Below are 21,905 nucleotides of genomic sequence, written 5' to 3'. Positions count from 1 at the left end.
CGAGTATTTTGCTGGTGGCTGTCACTCTTACCACTGGCAGTGTCTCTACTTCAGGATGAATTCGTTACCACTTTCAAACGATAGACAAATACATTTAACATTGGTCTATGAAGTTATTAACCACAGCTAGTTCTTACCAGAAATATTCTGAAGCCCGTTTACACTGTGAAAGAAGAAGATTACAGAAGTACTATTTATAACTTTGGTAATTTTTTGTACTGTTATGGGTTTTTACTGACCATAATTTGTGTGGAATGAACTGCAATCACTGGAAGTCAGCAACAGCTGTGCACTGAAATTTGGAGCAATGTGACTCTGTTTTTACCGATAATTCCTTTTGCAGATCATTAGCTATAGTAAATTTTTAAAAATATCCCCCTAAGGCATATGTTCACAGAGCAAATCCTAAAAGCAGAATTATAGCAACAAAAGTAAGTAATTGCACAAGCTTCTCTTTCTCATAGGCAGGAAGATGTTCTTTCACAGCGCAAGAGAATTTCCAGAGTGCAGAGGACAGATTACTTAACCAGGAGTGCAAATATTAAGAACATATAAAACCTGGGAAGCAGAGGCTGAATTCCAGAAATAGCTTATGGCAGCATTTAGGTCTCACTACTGTCATCTGCCAAAGGTATTTCAGACTTTTGTGTATATATATATAATGTATATGTATAATTAATCTAGTAAAATAATAAACAGGATTCAGGTGATTTCTGACAGAGATCTGTGTAAATGTTTACCTCTACAACCACCACATAACACACCCAAAACAATTTATCTGAGTGTAATTTTGCACCTCAAATAAATTTATCTTTAACACACATTATTAATGTAGTGTATGCTCAATTCATTTGAGCTATATCTTCTGTCAAGTTATACTTACAGAAAGAAACACTTTAATGAAGTCCATAACAAGGCAAATAAAAAACGTATTGGCAGCTACACTAGACAAAACTCTTGGCAATGTTCATCATTTCTGCAATGATACTATGTCAAAACTCACAAGAAACCGAGGTACAAACATATCAAGTAAACATGAGTTTTCTCTTGCATTCATTTGAAGTACGATAGTTACCCCTATTTCCTGACTTTTTTTTTTTAATCTGTTATTTCCTTAAAAGAAAAATACATACCCGCATACAATGCTGATACCCTATGTGGTGATGCCATAAATCCCTTAGGATAGCAAGTTTGATGGGTGGTAACCCATTAGGAGAAAAATATATTTTTGAATATTTTACATATATACAATATATATATATATTCAATTTTCAATCAAAATATAAAGTTTTCTAATGTATTCATCAGTATTTTTATGTGAAAAAAAGAAGAGGTGTTTTGTATCTCAGTTCATAAGTTAAAAATTAACACGGTATTTGATATTCACCAGTAATGTTTTTTGGTTTATTTCTACAGAATTCAAAGAAAACAAAGAAACAGTGAATTAAAAAGCTTTCCTTCTCCAAAGCCAAATACAGTAACATTTTGAAGCTGAATAATTAAAAGGACAACACCAGGTTTTGCATTGTTAAGTAATCACAAAGAATAAGAAATGTAATCTAAGTAGAAACTAGTATTACTATATTAACATAGACTAAAGAAAAAATATTTTGAATTCCTTATTTTTGATGGAATGTGTCTAGCAGAGATTAAAAAAAAGTTGTAATTTTGAAGTAAGAGTTACTTACACTCTCACCTGTCTATATTAACTTTGATAAACCTCTCCCCCCCTCAATTCCAAAATACCTAATATTGCAGAAGTATGGCAGCCACTTATTTACAGTTTTTTTCAACACCGTGAAAGGCACATTTATCTTTTTACGCAAGTTTCTGCTAATGTCCTAAACTTGGGTTCCAGCTGATCTAAGAAGTCAAGTGCTTCTTCTTCATGCTGATCACTGCAGCAGCCTACAGAGCCAGCCAAGGATCCTTTTCCTTCATAGTTATATGAAAGGAGATAATCTTCAGAATGCTTCTGTTCTTCATCCTGTCTGCATAGATGCACCTTCTGCATAGGAAGAGAACACACCTTATTATTTTCTTAAATTGTTATCCTAAACATATTGCATAAAAATAATTTCTTTTGATTTACCTTTCATTGATTAATTTTTAATCAGAGTGTGTCCTCTAATGGATTCCTACATACAAAAAATGCACATGATTGGTCTATATCATTAAGACTACAAAATATAAGTTTTTATTAAGAAAAAATTTCTACTAATCATATATGTAACAACAAAAGAGGAAGAACCTGTTTAAATAACCTGTCAGGCAACTAAAATCCACTTGAAATTAAAAGACTGATTTACACATAACTAGTTAGGCAGGTAGTGAGAGTTTTTGATCTCCAAAGCATGAAGTAACTACATTTCTAATGCTGTACATTCATTCCTGCACCATTGCTAAGGTAAGTATTGTGTTTAAATTAGTACAACGCAAGCTGTTAGAATAAAAGCAGACAGTCCCAGAAAAATTCACAAAAGCTTGAGTAATTATTCTGAGTGAGTAAATATTATAAATGAAAAATAGCATATTGCCTATACTTTAAGCCGAGAAAAGAAAGAGTTATTTATATTTATGTCTAAAATAGGTAAAGGATGAGTTTTTCAAAGGGCAATATTCCAAAGGATATTCAGGGAAGCAATGGAGAGGAAAACCAAAACAAAACCAAAACCAGACAGCCACCTTTCTAGCACAAATACATGTTCTCCTTGAAAATTCGGTATATATTTACCATAACCTACGCTCAAAAAACCCCCAAAATCCAGTTTCAGAATACTTACTTCACCTAAACGAGGATGTGTGAAATTATGCCATTCTGAGTAGGAGTATCTACATGTATCCATCAAAGGCTGTCCTCCTCCTTCTTTAACTGATCCCAGAGTCTGATGTCCACCTCCCTTCACTGATTCCAAAGTATGTCCTCTTCCTTTTACCATTTCAAATGTTTGTTGATCTCCTGTTTTTATTCCATATCCTCCTTGATCACTTGTATTTTGTAGAGGAATTATATTGTGATCCTAAAAAAAAGATGCAGTAGTGTGGATCCCTTTACTTTTTTTCTTTTTTTTTTTTTTTACTTTTTTTTTAAATTCAAAGGATAAAACAGCAATCAGGAACTGTCAGTACTGAAAACTGGAAAGTCTCCAGCTTTGCACTGAGATATTTTGAACAAAAAGCTATCCTTAGTACTTATTGCATAAAGATCAATAAGTGGTCTTTGCAAAGGATAATATGACAAGGGGGGAAAAATTAACCTACATTTAAATATGATACGAGATCCAAAACCTGAATCTTTACTCCAGTTAAAGCTGTACTGTAATCTATATGCTAGTTTCTTAAATTATCATGTAAAAATAATGTTTGGTTTTCAAAGACAACAACCTGTAGCCCATTAAGCTAGATACACAGTCATATGCATAAATTTCATTCTGTTTCTTAACACATTGTCTGTATACTGGGTGAAATATGGAAAAACTAGTATGGGATTACAAATTGTTTCATAGCCAGTGAGAAATCTGACACTTATCACCATTAGGATTTCCTAGTTTTCAGTGTGAAGTAAACTCAATGTTTTTTAAACTAATCTTTTCTCAAGGAGGGCAAAGCCAGGTGGTGGGGGACAGAGGAGAAGGGGAAGAGTCTGAAGAACTAAATCCTTGTGTATGCGCAGTCCTGGGCTGGACTACGTTCATGGTAGACTTAATCTTAAAAAAAAGCAAGAACATGTGTCATGAACATGGACTGTTCAATTATCTCCATTAGCTCAAAAATCAACTGTATTTGGGGACATTTTTCAGGGGAAAGGCAGAAATTGCACCTGTAATTTACAATTAAAATCTTCTAAATCTAAAAATCCTTTTCCAAAGAAGAGCAATAATGTTTTTCCATAAACACACATTCAACATAGACAAAATAGTAAATTTCAATCTAATCTCATCATTGAAAATGACTGAAGTGATTAAAATGTTCACCTGGAAGTTCCAGTCAAACTATTAAATTCTGAAAGAATTATAAGCAGCCAGACTAACAACTACAGGGTATGTTTAAACATATATGGTACTACCAACTCTGCCTAAAGTAAGAATTTTCAAATTCTTGTTAAATAGCAAAGCATATCTAATCATCTCTGCATTTATTACTTATTTCCTTTACTAAATCACTTGCAGGTGGTCCTGTTCTCAGTGCCATGGATATCTTAATTATATGTTTCTACATTGAAGTAGATAGATAACTTACCATCACTTCTTCTCCTGGAGCTTCTGTATTTGAAATGATTAAATTGTGATTGGCACAATCATCAGTCACATGCCTGTGCATTACCCCAGAGCCACAGCAGCCACAAATTGTGATCAGAATTACTAAGGAAAGGAAATAAATGAGAAAGATACTATGAACTTTACCTCATAATGGTATCTACTGTTCTATAATGAATTTTGTTGTATTACCCTTTTTAAATGCCTAAGCATCAAGTACGGTTTAAAAAAATTTTTTTTTTCCAAAATGCCCATACTCCAAACTGTAAATATATACATTTTTTTCAAACAGTACATGGAGTTTTCACTATACTGTCAAATTATTTCATTCTTCTAAAACACATCTTGGTTTCCCCAAAAGAAATGCAAGCAAACTTTATGAAAACACTGTGACTGCAGATTTCACAGTAATAAAAATAAATTACTAAATCCAGGTGAAAAAATCATGTTATATGCCTGCAACAAGGTTGTACATAAGACTTTTTCATGTATGAATATGCAGATGTCAAATTATATCATAAGGAACTAACAGGCAAGCTAAAAGTCCCAATACCAGAAACTTCTGTTTCACAAAAAAGCTGAGCAGAACCCTGGAGGACTTCAAGCATTATGTTAACAGAACAACCTTACTTAATTCCTTATATTCAGCTTATTCCTCCTACACTACTTTGTGTTGTCTCCTCCTATAATACTACTCTGTGTTGTCACAGAGACTCAGCCAGAAATTACTTTATATAAAAGAATCATGAGCAACTAACACCTTTCCTAAACAAAGTACTAAACATTTCATTCAGAGAACTACTTTTCTTTCTCTTTTCAAGTTGATAGCTCAAAAATAAAGAAGCCCACGAGAAACAGAACAGTTCTGCCTAACTGCCCACTGAGCAATCTGATCTCTGAACACATAAACCTCTGTGGAAAATGGCCAAGAGTCACTTTCAAGTTCATTTAGCTTCTGCCAGCTATCAGTTGTCAGCAAGGTCTGCATCAGTGGTTCTGGCAGGTTGCCTCCTGATGCTGACAGATGGAAACAAGACATCCATGACAGCACTCGGCAGAGGATACACAGGGTAAAACCTAGCCACAATAAAATAATGGGTCTCTCTGGGAGGGATGCAGTCAAGGGATAGTGACAAAAACCTATCAGACAATTCACACAGTCCCCCTACTGAGCATCCCCACATCTGTAAGTTCCACCTCTGGGCTATATGACAAATTCGGGCACCTGCCCTGTTTAGATAAAACACGGATCTATCTGATCTTCAAAACATGTGTAGGTCCCAGTGTTCTATCTACCTGAGTTAGAACAGCTGGCTGAGATTGAACAGGGACAAGACAGGTTGATCATTACCAGAAAAAAATGGAAAAGAAAAAAACCAAACTCTGAAGCACTTGTTAATGTAGCATGTCCACTGCTGATTTTTAAAGATGTTATTAGTCAGACTATGTCTGATTCTGGTAAAAAAAAATTATCTGGCTTTGCTATTACATATCACTGTCACCGCCTCACTGGTTAACAGCAATATTATCCTGCTAAGAATCTGTTAGTCTTTGGGCAACTCCAGTAACACCACATGTATTCAAGGGTTTGGTCTGTCGTGGAAGTACCCAACCTGTCCTTCAATGTTATGCTGGCTCTTGTAAAATCCAGTGTTTCAGATACTCCATGTTTTAATCCATGACACAACAAAGGTCACAAAAAGCTCTAGGAAATTTGTTTTCTACACACAGAAATGTGCATCCCAAACCCAGCACTAAACTCACTAACTTTGCTATACGCGCCTCAGGACAAGATCTGGTAAGCACTACAAATCCCATCCTCTTTTGGTCCAAGTGCTGACTGCAGGTGTTTTGGTCTTGCTAACATGAACACACACACATCTTACATAAAATGTACTTAAAAGAATAAACAAAACTGCACACACAGTAACTAGAGGATAAGATGAGAGCAAGAAGTCTGTGATACAGATACAAACAGAGCAGGTACAATAAATCAGCAATGAGGGGTATACAACTGACTAAATAAAAAAAATGTTTATATCAAGTTTCAATCAGGTTCTCACAGCTAATTTTAAAATTAATTGGTTTGCACTTCACATTAAAGAAAAACCACAAGTGTACTTACACAGTAATAATAGTGATCCTAAGATCATTGCAAGGATGGCCCACACACCAAGAGTAACATTTCCGCCAGAAAGTAAACGGGTCCTGCCATTGCATTCAGTTGGAGTAACACAATCACAGAGGTTAACTGTTATGTGGTTCTCTCCCACCTTTCCTCCGTTATCAGTGACACTTACAGGAATATTGTATATTCCAAATGGAGTATCATCCTTTGGTGAAAGATACACAGAATTATCTGTAAAAAAAGACAAAACCAGATCTAGTGTTAACAATACCTGAAACTTTGTTGTCACAAATCAGACTATAATGACAATCTCCCCTTCTCTTACACCTATATTGCTACCAGATCCACACTAGCTAGTTTAAAGCTATCTTAAATTGTTGACACAAAACTACATCTTGGAAGGATTTATACGTTCAGCACCTTTTACATGTTAAAATTGAAGAAGCAAACCCTATACAGCCTTCTGACAACATACAATTTGAAACTGTGAAGTTGATTCAGCTCATCATAGTAAATGACACTACTCGGGCTTATAGTAAAGACTATCAACTGAATTGAAATCTATTAGAAGGACTTCTGGTAGTGTGACTGGAATAATTAAACATAAACTTAATTTATACCTCTTCCTTAATTTAGCTCTATTGCTATATTCAGTGGAAAAGGCTATATCCAGTGGGAAGTAAAATCTGTTTAGTCTGCTGACCTGCTTAGTGGCAATGATTAGTGACCACATGTTTTAAAGGGCGAAAGAAACCATTTGTAAAAAGTATGTACAAAAGTGTCTATATTGTACATAATGGTTGCCTTATGATGAGGTATATAAAACTACATGTACCACCTAAAATGTTTTTTCAATTTGCCTAATATAACCTTTGAAACTCTTAGATGTTTCTGCTCTCAGACTTTACTGGCTTTTGCCTTTCGTTACCGAATGTTTGACAGAACACTTCAGAATCAGACCCTTTTCAGGCTAATTCATGACAACATAGCAGCAAATGCATGTGCTGCTCTTATCATACGGCACCCATCAGGAAGCCATCATCAGCTATAAATTTTTATATCAGCAAATTTCTGGAAACGGTGATTCCTTTCATAATAAATTGTTCATCTACTTCTATCAAAATTATAAAAATTAACATAAATTTATTAAGGGAGATAGTAATGTTTCCTTTCCCCTGATCAGCTTTAACAAAAACATGCTGGCTGACAGCAGTACTAAGAAAAACAACTGCCAGGATATTTTTAGTCAGCCTCTAATCAGTTTCAGGTCAAGTTTCATTTTTCTAGTTCTCCACCATAATAGCAGCCTAAGAAAAGCTGTATTTTTCTTTGGGGCATTAGCCATTTCATTCTTAAATTCCTTATGAGTTATGAATGCATACTTCCTTTTCCAGAGGTGTTGATGCAAGGCATCACATCAGTTTTTGTTCTCCCACCTGATCTTTTTGCATCATAATTACAGCAGCTGATTGCTGACCCAAGGATGCTGGGACAGATTCTTGTTTATGCTTTAAGAGGCAGAATATAATATCCTTCTCCTTCCCTTTGTGATGCCAACAGTGTCACCTTCTTAACTTCTGCAAACTGTTTCAAACTCAGGACAATTATGATAAAGAATACTTAAACTATTTCCCTTTTATTTCTGGCATATTCTTGATCTCCTGTACAGCAAATGAAACTGAGGAACTGCTAGAGATCATCAGGGCTACCTTGTTAGCCCCACTGACTATGCTAATTCCAAACATACATTAATTCAATCTATTCTTACAGTCCAGCCAAGAGAGATGTAACAAAGCCTCCTCTGGCAACCTACAGCTAAGTGAGGAGGAGGAAGAAGTCTTTACATACCGTTGTGTCGAGTTATCTTCCACATGGAAGCCAAGTTATGGTCAGTTATGTGATATACGAAGGGTGTGCTGTAAGGAGACTCATCACCATCCTGTGCAGTAAGGCAGATCGGTTTTCTGTCTCTGCACATTATATACTCAGTTTTAGCGATTCGTGGGTAATTTTTGTTCCCAGGCTGGATGAAAACTTGAATTGTTCCAGTGCCTGTTTTGCCATCTATGAGACAAAACACAACTACTTTTAGCACTTACTTCTAACATTCATATATTTATTTCTCCTCCAAACTTTCACAATGAAATATCTATCATCAACTATAATATCCAAGTTTAGAAGTAAGGTGGAAAGCAGCTGCTGATTTAGCCAAAAAGAGAGGGACTTCTCACAGCTCTCTCTTGGCAGCTTCTCTTTGCTCAGCTGGTTGTAGAGTAGATCAACAGTTCCCAAAGCACCATATTCTGCACGTGCAGACAATGTACTGTTGAGCCTGGGTATCTGTGTAGCGACAGACACTGTTCTAAAAGGAGGATGACTGGAGAAAGAGCCCATAAATCAGGGGTAAAGGATGGTAAGTCAAAGTGAGAGTCAAAAGCAGAAAATACAGGTCTCCAGCCTTTTTACTTTTGGAAGGAGAAAATAAATTACACTTTCCCTTCCCTCACTTCCCTGGAAACACGAACATTTTCAGAAACAGTGGGCTCTTCTGTCCTCTTCCCTCTGAGTCATCATGCGGTAGCAGGATTCAGCAGTGACACATACTACATCACCAAAGACTATATGCAAGAAGTGAATGAGCTCTCCCCCCTAATCACATTTTTTCCAACATAGGAATGGTCAATGTTTGTATACACATTCTAGTGAAATTACACCAAGTTTACTTTTTAAAACTTTCTCTAGAGACACCTAATTGCAGATGCATATATCATGTCTAATTTATATGCAACAGAAGTTCTAAACAATTTAAATGTAATTTACATTTAATTTTAATATGCAAGCTTTGGACAGAATTAGAATTTTTAGCTGTAAAGCAACTTGCAAAAGGTCTGCTCTTTATTCTCACTGATGTTTAAGCACGTAAGGGCTCAAACTAAATCCTGCCGTTGGATTTATAAAGGCAGTCCATTTTTCCTTTCTAATGCAAGATATGTAATTTAGAATGAAAAGTGTGACCTATAAGCCTAACGTTTTTCTTTGATAATCCATTTGCTAACATTTAGCAATTGGGAAGTGAAAGGTGTATTTAATTTTGTTGGTTAGATGATGTCGAGGCAAAACTATGTCTTTTCCTACAATAAATGCATATACCCAAATTAATCAAAAAGAATAGATGATTATTCACTTTAAATCAGAACCAAAACTTGGTTTAGAATGAGAATCTGTGTGTACAACCTTTCCAAGAACAATTTGTAAGAGCTCATCACCTGAGCAATACAGGGTGTGAACTCAGACGACCGAGAATGAGCAAGAGTGCAATAGCATACAACAATGAATACCGTTATTCTTAGAACTCCTTTTAAATTAAGAATGTCTAAAAGCCAGATGCCAAGAAGTCAGACAGAGGAGGAAACAGTAAGAGTTTCAAGATCAACAAGTTTTCTACAAAAAGTTTTCTTTCTCGATTTTCCCTGTTGTAAACATCACTGCTGCCACGTGCTATCGCTTTAAAAAGTCAGGAAATAAAAGGAATGCAATACACAGTAGAATATTCCAATTTAAACTTAACAGAGGATCTTAAATGGGAGTAGATAACTTTTGAAAACATTGAGAACTTGCACCTATTTCTTAAATGCTTTCCCTGCTATATAGTATTCTCTAAGCATTTGATAGAGCTATCCCAAAGACAAGACAATGGACTAGGTGAGCCTCTGGTCTGAACCAGTGTAGCTTTCCCCTCCACTAAATTTGCACATAAACATCTGTTATAAACCACTAAGAATACTGACAACATTTAGTACTCACTTCTGTCTATTGCGAGGACTGAGATATCACATTGACCTTGTCTCATTTCTGCTACATCTCGGTCCAAGACTTTAATGGTTCTGATTTCACCTGAATTTTCATCTATGCTGATCCAATTACACTGTCCAGGTGGTATCCGGTAGCTGTTAAGAGTAATTTGTTTGTTTAGTTAAAGATCTCAAGTATACACACACACACGTATATGTACATACATATGCATACCTATACAGATACATGTATTCATATACACTTACGTGTGCACGCACACACACACACATACACAGCATCCACAACTATTTCCCCCTATCCATGTCCCACCCATGCTGTGCTCCCAATAAACTAGCAGGTAACATTGTTTCATACCTTATGCCTTCACTATTTCCAGTTTCTGGATCTTCTGCTACGTATCTCCCAATACTTGTGCCAATCTCCTCACACTCTTTAACATCTAGGCGTAACTGGCAGGGTTTAAACACGGGTCCCTCATCCACATCCAGGACATGCACTGTAACAGAGCTGGTGCTCTGGGAAAGTTGTTGCGAATGTGGTGCCAGCATGTAGGGTGCCTCGTTGTTGACTGCAATCACAAGGACCCTTTGCTTGGCACTTTCATAGTCCAGTCCCTGTAACAAAGATGGACTTTGTTAACCAAAGATGGACAAAGATTGGTTTTTTCCTTCAAACCAATACAAAACTTGATATTGTTTTCACTGCCCAATTATTAAATAGATAAAACTGTACCACATCTATTTACAAAAGACGACAGCTATCCTTCTGGAACACCCAGCTTGAGACACAGTAAAAGGACACAATTTAAAAATAGAAAGTTAAGTTCTAAGTTAGCCAAAGGAAAAAAACCTGAGGAACTAACCCTAATAACGTAAGCAGCACCACTGTAAAATTTTAGATAAATACTCTGATAGTCAATTACTAATAGAACTAAGATAGGCATTAAATGTGGTGGGGGATTTTCTCCTCTCGTATCTAGTTGGCCAATATTTCAGGTTATGTGTATTTCCCTTTCAACATAGGTCAATCACGCTTCTTGCTAGCACCTGTATTTATTTCCTAATAAGACTTCATCCATTGCAAATATAGCTGAACTTGTGGGGTTGATCAGTAAATATCTACCATTTATTCTTCAGACAACTTCTCCAAGGTCATGATCTGCACTTAATAGAGCTATTTATATCCTAGTCATAATACTCTCCAGTCTACCACAGCATTACATTAAATATAAGGAATTTCAAATGGATTCAAATACCAAGGACATAGTTTTAGAAAAAGCTGTAATGATTACCTGCAATCAAAACATAACAGATAAAAAAATCCCCACCAAATTTACCTGGCATCTTTAACCTTATGATTTAAATATTCAAATTTTAATATTAATCTTCTCTGTTCCTTAGAAGTAACCTGTTATTACAGTTTTAACATTACGAAAAAGTGGCATGAAGACACAAAGGGACATGCTGGAGTACAGATACACTGGCACTTTTACCTCACATCTGTAAAGTATGGGGTATAACAAGTAACTAAACTAACACAGTCTTATGTGTATGCAGACTCCCTCACACCCCAGAAAAGAAAATCAGAAGTCACCATCCTGCAAAATAAAACCTGGAGAGTTTTATGCTGAATTAGTAAGTTTAATTGCCTCCTAGAGAGAGCAAGACTGAAGGAGGTGTTCATCCTTACCATCCTTTGTACACTCCCGTTTCTGTTAAAAACCCAGCCATGAAGAATTCCCCAGCTACATCCCTAAACCTAAACAATTCCAACTGTGGAACCAGGCAAAAGCACCAAGCTGTTCTGGAATGAAAAATCAAAGAGAATTCCTTGAATTCTGCACACAAAAAAACTAGAAGCAATCTGGAAGGTGAGGTTTGTAGGTTATATATCACACGTGAGCCTCATCTGCAGTGCATTATGCAATCTACTCTAGAAGAGAGTTCAGATCAGGAAGAAAGTATGACTTGCCTGAGCGTTACAGATATTCTTCAAATAAAAATGAGTTCTAGATTATTGGTTTTAAAAGCAACACCTGAAGACACCCAAATTTTCCTTTAGCAGGTCCATTTTTACTTACTTTAACAACACACAATATTCCTTCGTTTGTGTTTTTGTCTGTTGTAATTTCAAAGGACCGATCATCATTTCCTCTTATAATTTCATACACTGCTCCTGAGCCAGGCGATCCAGGTTCATCAAGATCAACAACAGAGACTCTCAGTATTTCTACATTCACTCTGTTTTCCTCCACTCGTGCTTCATACTTGGAATATCCAAAAGATAAAAAAAAATCAATTTAAATCAGAGAATATTGTTCCATGATGCAGGACTGAAGAACACTGTATTAAGTAAGACTACTTAAACTGAAGGGGTGAATTTACCAAGCTACTGTAATGATTTATTTTGGTTTCACGCATTAGCATATTTTCTCCATTCCTCTATTCCTCCCTTACACCCTAAGTGAAACAGTAAATGTTTGCTCCCAGCACCACTGTAACCTCAGCTCCTTCATACACTCAAACTACCACTGACATAATTAAGTCTGGAATTCTTCTTCCAGGAAAGGTAAATTAGCACCATTCCCCTCAGTTACATCAGCTACAGATATTAATTTGCATACAACATGATCAAGCTAAGCATTAGAAAAGGCACTGGAGTAAATTAAAAATATATATATAAACAAACCACATGAAGGGTGAAATATGTCTCTACTTGTATGGCAAAGGATGAAAGGTTTTTTCATATTTTATCATCTTTTTAAAGAGCTGTGTTACTCTGTACAAGCTCAAGAAGAGTAATTCTAAATTAATATTACTGATAGTATTCTACAGTAGTGAATGGAAAGGATAAAGCATGGATATTCCTCATGGATAATGAATAATTTTTCATAAATTTTGCATTACAAAATGCCCTGTGGTGTTTGAGCTGTATACACAGTTATTGAGACATAGTCCTGATGGCTGCAATAAGCAAAGACTTAAGGCTGAGTTACAGCTATTGGTGAACAAGTAGTTTAAATAATACTTCTGTAGGAAAAAAAAAAAAAAAAAAAAAAAAAGTTGGAAAAGCATAGAAAATCTTGGTGAAAATCCTTGCATCTACTTCACTGACACTAACATTTTCATTTGCAACATGGAACTAGCCAAAAGTTCATCAAACAGTAATTGAGGTCACGATGCTGTTTAGGAGTGAATCCGTCCCCTACCTGAAAATAGTTAAATTATGGGATTTCTAGGACTATGTATTGCAGCAGAAGTGAATGAATGAGTCATGTCAGCTTTCTCCCAATAAAGTAAATAACTCAAAACAACTAATATACCAATAGGTCTAATTACCAAACAGCACAACAACCAACAGGGCATTCTCAAATGTCTATATTGGCATTAACTGTTTCAGGGCACTAAACTTCATATTTGAGTTACTGCCCACCAGGAAAATAGAAAGGGGATAGTTTTGGGGTTTTTTACCTTTTTACAGACATTTAATTTATGAAGACTTACTTGCATCTGCCTAAAGGATGGTGCATTGTCATTTGTATCTTCGATTCTAATGACAGCTGTTCCTGTAGTGCACAAACCAAAAGGCTGACCTGCCATATCTCTCACTTCAACTAACAAAGTGTAACTGGGTACCAGCTGAAAAGATGAATAAAAGCATACAGAAGTTGGACATATTCATTTTTTTAAACACAGTTACACATAAGAGTAGAAGCTAAATATTTTACTCTTGTTCCCCAACTCTACTCTAAATTCAGTGCTCCCCTACAAATTGAGGCAATTAGCTCTGGGGCTTTTATAGTTTCAAAGGGAAGACAAGTAAAATATTTTTCAGAGGTTAAGCAGCACTAAGTTCAGCATCTGTTAGTAATGTGTAGGCGATACCCTATATCCTGTAATATAGTTTTTCACAGTGTCAGAATTATTTCCCAATACCTGAAGTTTTGGAAGATACAAATGATGCACTTTCATCTGCTATGTCTGCCCTTTGGAGCGGCAGAGCATTCCCTTAGGTTTCCAGCTGGTGAAGTATTTCAGTGCATGTCTTATTTCAGTGAGGATGACCAGAAATGGTGCTGCAATCAGCCTTTGTCTGGGCTATGCATGACAAGACAACGCCTGCCATTTGCAGTGTCTCTGGGCACACAAGGAGTCAGTTCCCTTATCGGTTCCAAGGTGATCACTGATAAGCAGCCCACTTAAATCCCTGACTTGAGTCACAAGAGCAGAAGGCTTTTTTTAGCCTTATTAATACCTGAACAACCCAGGGAAGAGGGAATGGGGGAGTTGGGGGGACAGGATGACACGACACAACTGAGCACAAAACAAGGGAGTTTGTAAATCAAGACAGTAACTCCAGTTCCGAATGCCTGGAAGTAGCATTAAGTTTTTCAGGTGGAGGAAAGAAATCTTCTGTTTCACTTCATCAGTTTATCTTTAAAAGACAGACAGTGGGCTCATTTTTCAAGCTTTCCTCCCCTCAGTAGTCACTGTGATTGTTTCCTTAGTAGTTATGGTGATGCTCACAGTTGCTGCATTTTTCTCTTGCTAAAAAAGTTGAGCAGTGTACCTGCAAGTGCACAATTTTGCAACACACTGCTAATGGTGCATTTTCAGCCATGAAGCAACATAAGTATGCCAGAATATGACTATCTTTATCCTCAAAAATGATGTGCCCATAACAGGGTTTTTTTCCTAGAATTACTGTCTTATGCTAGAAATACTACTTTGAATTACACATGCCTGTCAGTTTTTTCTAGTGTAAACAATCTCTCATATGACATCTTATCCAAACAAAAACCCCAAATAAAATCAAAACTAAAACCTCCTGTATCATCTTTACTTGAAAGCTAGCTGGTAAGAATAAATGGTTTATGCTTTAATTTTAGGCAATGTTATATTAGTGTTTAGGTTTCAGATATTGGAGCTATTTCTGTTCAGTACAGGAAGACTTGACTACTTCCAGAAAAGTTGGTCCATCTTCCCTGTAAAGAAGCAAGAAGTACCTCAAATGGAGTTTGATTAGGAGGAAACAGTGATTCATGGGATTCATAAAGAGAGAATTTTTATATCCATAGGTTGCACAGAAGAACAGCAGGAGGTCCCCTGCCAAGACTGGCTAGAAGATGGTAGATCTATACAGAAACTCTTTGGACCAATTACAGAAGCTTCTTAGAGAGGGAAACAAAAAAAGAGGGCAACAGAAAAAATTTATCTGGTGATTCCCACGTTATCAATTCAGAGTTAAGCTGCTATGTGTGTGCACTAGATGACAGCTAAAGATGCTTCACCTCTCTGTCCAGCTGCGGTAATAATACAGAAATGACACCCGTGTCACCATGTAAAGAAAATGCTGGGGTTACTGGTGGATTTTGTGACACAATGCGGTATTTCAATGTAGTATGCAGAGTATAAGGCTCATCTCTGTCCTCTGCAGTCATTTTTCCAACAATTACACCTGCGAACACAATACAGCAAATTTTAGTTCCAGAAAAAAATCTGTAAATAATCAAAATTATTTGAATAGGTACTTCATTCTATTTTAGCTACATGAAAATAGCTAGTTTGTCATTCAGCTCTAAACAAAAATAATATTAAAACCAGAGTAAATAGTAAAAATACAGTTAAGTGTAAAATTGTCTATTTTAATCCTCTATTTTTTTTCCTTCTTCGAAAAAGTTGTAATTATTGCAGCTGTTAAGTAATACTCAGAAGAAATACTAAAAGTTTAGATTTCAATTAGTGTTTTTGACAGCGAGCATCCCAAAGACAGCTGAAGAGGAGTTGCCAGTGGGTAGAGGGAGAGATTCGGTGCTTTCTGGCATGGTCCAAACTGCAGTACTGCTTCACAAGGAGCACTGCTGTACTTCATTCCTAGAGCCCCTACAGATTTTGGAACTTCTCTTTAGGTGAGTATCTTACCCAGTAAGTAGAGCAGCTCAGAGAAACTGGTGGATTGGGATGAAGGGGAAGAAAGCTTCCTTTTTGTGAAGCAAGTTAGACTTTCTCCACTCTTTGCCCCCTAGCCTAGGAGATGGAGCGAGGAATGGCAAACCACAGGTTTTGCATTCCTTATTCTCTGGCGTTCACCCTTCTCCCTGTTTTTATCCTCTTACTAATGGGCAAATCCTTGCCTTTTACAGGTATGGGCAGAAGCAAGACTTTCTCCCCTGCCCCCCCCCCCCCGCCCCCCCAAAAAAGTCCTACATCTGTTCATCAGCTCGGACAAACACTATAACCTCAGTCAAAGGCATATTACACCTTAGAACACCACTAATTTAGTTGTTTAGGAAAAGAATATGTTAAAAACTACTATTCTGTCAATCGAAACATTTTATGGACACTGGTGATTATGGATAAAATGAAAAGAATAATGTTCTGAAGTTCTTACATCATTTTAGGAATACTGCATCATCTTGGGTTTTAAAAACTTTTTTAAACAACGCTTTTCACCATGGTTGAGTTGGCAATTTGGGATTTCTAATCATTAAGAAATCTTGAGCTCCTCTTTGCAAATTCAGCCTTTGCTATAAAGAAATACTCCTTAGGAAATCCCTCTGAAATTGATTAAAAGGTAGGATTACACCTAGTCATACTGGTACCTAACTGAGCTGAGTAGTGATAACTGTGTTCACTGATTTAAAACAACTCTTACCAGGTTTGGAATTTTCAGGGACAGAAAATTCAAAAAGGTCCTGTGTAAAATATGGAGCATTATCATTATCATCCTCTATCCTGATTGTATGCACAAGTGGTACCTCTGGTGAATAACCATCTGGAGTGGTTGCAAAGCAAATGATCTGTAAGACAAATTCAGTAATTCGCTTCATGCTTAAGTAACATGAAGCATTATTATACTTTCAGTTGAATGGAGGAGTCAATAAAATTAAATACAGTGTGCCAAGCATACCCTTCTCAAGACCAGGCTCTTCAGCCACATGGAAGAAGTGACTGATGTCTTATGATGACAGCAACACAAAACCTTTAAACACTTTCCAAGCTTTCCCCTTTCTATTCCTCACACTACAAGTATTTGAATCACTGTTTTTCCCCCCCCCAACTCTGTCAAAACACTTTTTCCAAGTCCCTTGAACACATTTCTTCCTGGTGTCTATGAGGCAATAACAACCTTACCAAAAATTTAGAGGTAAATATTGCTATGTAGAACAAAATCAAAAACATCAAAATCATTTGCCCATTACAGTATGATCTAATAAAATGCAGTAATAGGTACTGCAAATTACCTATTTAGAAGCTGTTTGTTTCTACTAAATGCCTTCTTACACTTCTCAGCCAGTAGAGAGAGCAGTGCACCTTGTTAACAAAATAACAAAACCGAACAGCTTGAGAAAGAGAGGCTCAAAAAACCAAGGCCACCTAGAGTTCCTCATGATTTTGGTTTTATGCAGACCTTTTCAACCTTCCCTGAAAAACTCTGAAGTAACTTCAAAGACTTCCCAGAAGTGATGCAAATCCAATAGCTTGCTACATTTAAGCATACATTAAGTCTAAGCAATGGGAAGCAAAACTACTCTCAAGACCTAGATGACCAGCTATTTCTTTACATGTCACTGATTTCATCCCTACAACACCAAAGATATTAGAATAGATAGCTGATTCCAGATCTTGTCTGCTCCCAGTTTCCCCTGTAACCCAGCTTTCAAATGCATGCATGACAGAAAAAAAAAGATGTAATTACATTTGCACAATTTAGGCCTGTACCTGAAAGCTTGGATATTGTTCACGGTCTACTGCACGAGTAGCAAAGATATTTCCAGTTTCTCTTTCTATGTAAAACAAACCCTTTGGATCTTGATCAATTCCTGGTCCACTTGCAGAATAATAAATGGTGTAGTTCTGAGCTGTGTCTGATTGGACCTATAAACAACACAATTTTAAGCCCAAGGAAAAACAGCAGCATCATTCTAATACATTTTACCCCTTTTCATGATCATGTTTAGCACAAGCAGGAACTCTTCAAAAAAAGGAAAAACAAAACTTGATTTACTTCTACTTCTTCAGCAGCTTAAACTTCATAGAACAGCTTGCCATGTAACTGTCTTTATAATGTGTGTGTACATGAGAAGGGGTTGTTATTTCAACCTCAGAAGTGTTTGCAGCTATTGAACAAAAAAAATTTTTTGTATGCACACTGTCATTTATTTTGAAATCTAATCTCTCTAGAATACTGAACATACAAGGCACATTCAGATACAGATGGTTTATTATTTCTGTCCCCGTTCAAGAGATTTTTTGTTTTAGTGCACTCACTAAGAATGTGGTTGGAAACTAGAGCAGAAAAAGCAAAGTGGAGGGGAAGGGAGAAAGAGAGAGAGGAGAGGGGGAGAAAGAGAGAGAGGAGAGGGGGAGAAAGAGAGAGAGGAGAGGGGGAGAAAGAGAGAGAGGAGAGGGGGAGAAAGAGAGAGAGGAGAGGGGGAGAAAGAGAGAGAGGAGAGGGGGAGAAAGAGAGAGAGGAGAGGGGGAGAAAGAGAGAGAGGAGAGGGGGAGAAAGAGAGAGAGGAGAGGGGGAGAAAGAGAGAGAGGAGAGGGGGAGAAAGAGAGAGAGGAGAGGGGGAGAAAGAGAGAGAGGAGAGGGGGAGAAAGAGAGAGAGGAGAGGGGGAGAAAGAGAGAGAGGAGAGGGGGAGAAAGAGAGAGAGGAGAGGGGGAGAAAGAGAGAGAGGAGAGGGGGAGAAAGAGAGAGAGGAGAGGGGGAGAAAGAGAGAGAGGAGAGGGGGAGAAAGAGAGAGAGGAGAGGGGGAGAAAGAGAGAGAGGAGAGGGGGAGAAAGAGAGAGAGGAGAGGGGGAGAAAGAGAGAGAGGAGAGGGGGAGAAAGAGAGAGAGGAGAGGGGGAGAAAGAGAGAGAGGAGAGGGGGAGAAAGAGAGAGAGGAGAGGGGGAGAAAGAGAGAGAGGAGAGGGGGAGAAAGAGAGAGAGGAGAGGGGGAGAAAGAGAGGACCACCTAGAGTGTAGTCCACAGATAGGCCAATTCACATAGCCTCTTTCATCTCATCACAAGCACCAAGGAGGTAACATTAGCAGTTATCTATTTATAAACACGCTCCTCCCCAAATACTTTCCTTTACCTACTGAATGCCAGAAGTTAGGAAGGTAAGATTAGTAGAAGACTGATTGCTCTGCACAGACTCTGTTATTACACTTGTCTCTACACATCTGCTACCAGCCACTCTGTAATCTAACAAAGGCTAGATGGACCTATGATAACTTTAGTTCTTGCATTTCTCTTTCACGCCTACTTGTCTTCCTACAGTAAGTACTTTTCCTAACAATATAGGCCCTACTCTGTCTTCAATGCTACAGGTATACACCTCAAGCTCTGGAAAGGATGTAGACAAACAGGTAAGATTTCCCCCAGTTTGTGTCAACAAATCCTTTTTCTAGGGAACGTTTTGTGGGGGTCGGTTTGTTATTTTTCTTTAATTACACACTCCACTGACTTCCAGGCCAAAGGGCTCTCTCCTGATAGCATGCCTCTCTCTTTTTCAAAACTTTTGCACGTTTCCAGTTCATTCCAACAATTATGATCACAAGTTATTTCACAAGTTACACAATGAACGGGACAGAACAAGAAAAAGAAATAATAGCAGGAACGGCATCAGGAGGCAATACAAGAAATCTCACTTTTCTTATTCTCTCATGATAAAAGTCACATACAAAACTAGCTTGGGTCACAAAACTAGGATTCATCTAAAAATATACCTGCTGTATTTGTAGTGGAAATGGTCCCAGTGAGTTCTCTAACATTACAGATGGAATAGGGCCCCACCTTCTTTTGGTTCTTTTAAGAACTGTATCTCTAGCATGCCTGGTCTTCTGTGTCTGGGTCTAGAAGATAAAAAAACAGGTGAGAATATATCCATATATTCCTAACAGTGTATATTTTCGCTTAACTACTGTCCCGTATTTCCATCTTTCTTCCTTCTGCTCCAGTTTTCCTACCAACTATTTGTTTTTCCAAGGTCTTCATTTCTGATTATACCTGTGACAGTATTCCAAGAGTTTTTTTCATTCATTGTAATACTTTGGAGAAATAAAATCTGCTTTAATTCTTCAAACATGACTTTTAAAGTTCTTTGAATTCCTGATTAAGCTCCTTGCTAGCAACTCTCATTTCAGAAAGTCTGCTGATTTAAGCAACACAGTAGTCAACAACTGCTAAATAAAAATACCCTCTACACCAGAGTGCTTTGCCTGATTATTTGAATTCCAGATTCAACCACAGTTACCCAGCTGAAGCTATACTCCATGAAACAGTATTTTCAGTAAGTAAGGTATCTTGAATTTAGAAGCTCACCTTTTTTTCATCTTCCACCAAGCTAACATGTATTTTCTTTTGTACTTCTTCTTGAATGTCTTTAAGTAATATAGTAAAAGTCTTCTTCTCAGAAGACAAAGAAACAGCAGACGTTGTGTACACAGAACCATCATCTAGAATTTTGAAGTTCCCATCACTGGAACTGATAAACTCTGCAGACTGAAGGCATTCTTTCAAATCAACTGTAGGAAAAAATATTCAGACAATAACTCAAACAGTGAAACAATAACATCTCTCACAAAAAAAAAAAAAAAAAAAAAAAAAAAAACCACAACAAAGAAACCCAAACAAACCTTGCCTAAGTTAAATTTACTGACATGTGGAGTCTTCAAAAATTTGGTCATTCAGTATTTAGCGATCCCAAATACAGATTCTAGAACCTATTTATGCAGTCAGATTTGACCAAGTTTACATAAATTTCGACTCTTGTGTTCATAAGTGTTTCCTAAAGGACACTGATGCATCATGGATTTTTTTCAATAAGACACTATTGCACTGGTAAAATTATTGAAGCATCAGAGATGAACAAACACCTTTAAATGCAAAAAACATTGTAGGCACACTCATTATTAGATCGGTAGCTATTACATTTGCCTTATGGTCCATGCCTCACAAAATCAGTGAAGATGATTAATTAATGCAAATGCCCAATGGAGATGTTACATCTTGGAAGTTTTGCCCTCAGGAGGAAAGCACTGACTGGTACTATGTGATTTAATAGTCCTGGGAGGACAAAGGCCTTTAAATTATAAGGCAGACAGATAGGAGAGATAAAGACTAGAACGAACGATTTGAAATTTTTTAATATGTACATGATAGAATCCCATGCAGTTTATAGGAAGTACCAAGTTCAGCATGCTTCTCAGGTATTTTTTACTGCATTTGTAACCTGTGGCTAAAATAACTGTAATGCACTTCACTAAACTTAGTTCATCAGCAAGTAACTCAGCAATACAGGGGGAGAAAAAGCAAAATCAGGATACCCATAATGAACTGCAGTAGGACCACAGCACTACAGAAGAACAATTTGGTACCCTGAACAAGACAAAGGACAGAGCTCTAAACTCTAGACAAATGACTCTTGCAGAATACAAGAAGTGTCAGTGTCATGTTCTCAAAATCAAAACTTTTCAATACTGGATGGGGCCTTGCTCCATGAAAGCTGATTGCAAAACTCCCAGAGCAGAACTCAGAGAGATTCAGAATTTCATATACATATCATATCTACAGATGATAAACCAAATTTCATTTCTCTTGCAACAATGCAAGAATAGATGGGAAGCACAATTCTAAATATGACGTGCTTTCTTCGTTCCCCTTTTAAGCCCTTCTTTTAACTGCTTATTAAACATTTCCTAGACTTTTGTATAGCACTG

General features: G+C 37.1%; 1 protein-coding gene across 1 annotated transcript; it reads right to left on the bottom strand.

The window, feature by feature from the left end:
- Nucleotides 1-1,650: 1,650 nt before the first annotated feature.
- On the bottom strand, nucleotides 1,651-20,033 carry LOC141956884 (desmocollin-1-like). Its single transcript, XM_074897742.1, has 13 exons — nucleotides 19,914-20,033; nucleotides 17,919-18,074; nucleotides 16,852-16,996; nucleotides 15,488-15,654; nucleotides 13,701-13,835; nucleotides 12,278-12,463; nucleotides 10,552-10,811; nucleotides 10,189-10,331; nucleotides 8,233-8,448; nucleotides 6,382-6,615; nucleotides 4,240-4,361; nucleotides 2,784-3,020; nucleotides 1,651-2,008 (listed from the first exon to the last, which is right to left on the bottom strand). Exons 1-13 carry the CDS (start codon nucleotides 19,956-19,958, stop codon nucleotides 1,811-1,813), a joined length of 2,244 nt encoding a protein of 747 aa, XP_074753843.1. The 5' UTR covers nucleotides 19,959-20,033; the 3' UTR covers nucleotides 1,651-1,810.
- Between the last annotated feature and the right edge of the window lie 1,872 nt (nucleotides 20,034-21,905).

Source organism: Athene noctua, chromosome 2, assembly GCF_965140245.1.
Source record: "Athene noctua chromosome 2, bAthNoc1.hap1.1, whole genome shotgun sequence".
Lineage (NCBI taxonomy): Eukaryota > Metazoa > Chordata > Aves > Strigiformes > Strigidae > Athene > Athene noctua.
Note: the sequence above shows the minus strand (reverse complement) of the source record. Positions and strands in the feature narration are given on the sequence as shown.

What these genes read in the sequence shown, in the direction of transcription:
- LOC141956884 (XM_074897742.1), bottom strand. Translation starts at nt 19,958, where the DNA reads ATGTTAGAGAACTCACTGGGACCATTTCCACTACAAATACAGCAG. An exon ending in AACAATATCCAAGCTTTCAG is followed by an intron (nt 16,997 to 17,918) that starts GTACAGGCCTAA and finishes TTTGTCTTACAG; the next exon opens with ATCATTTGCTTTGCAACCAC. An exon ending in CTCCAGGAGAAGAAGTGATG is followed by an intron (nt 3,021 to 4,239) that starts GTAAGTTATCTA and finishes TCTTTTTTTTAG; the next exon opens with GATCACAATATAATTCCTCT.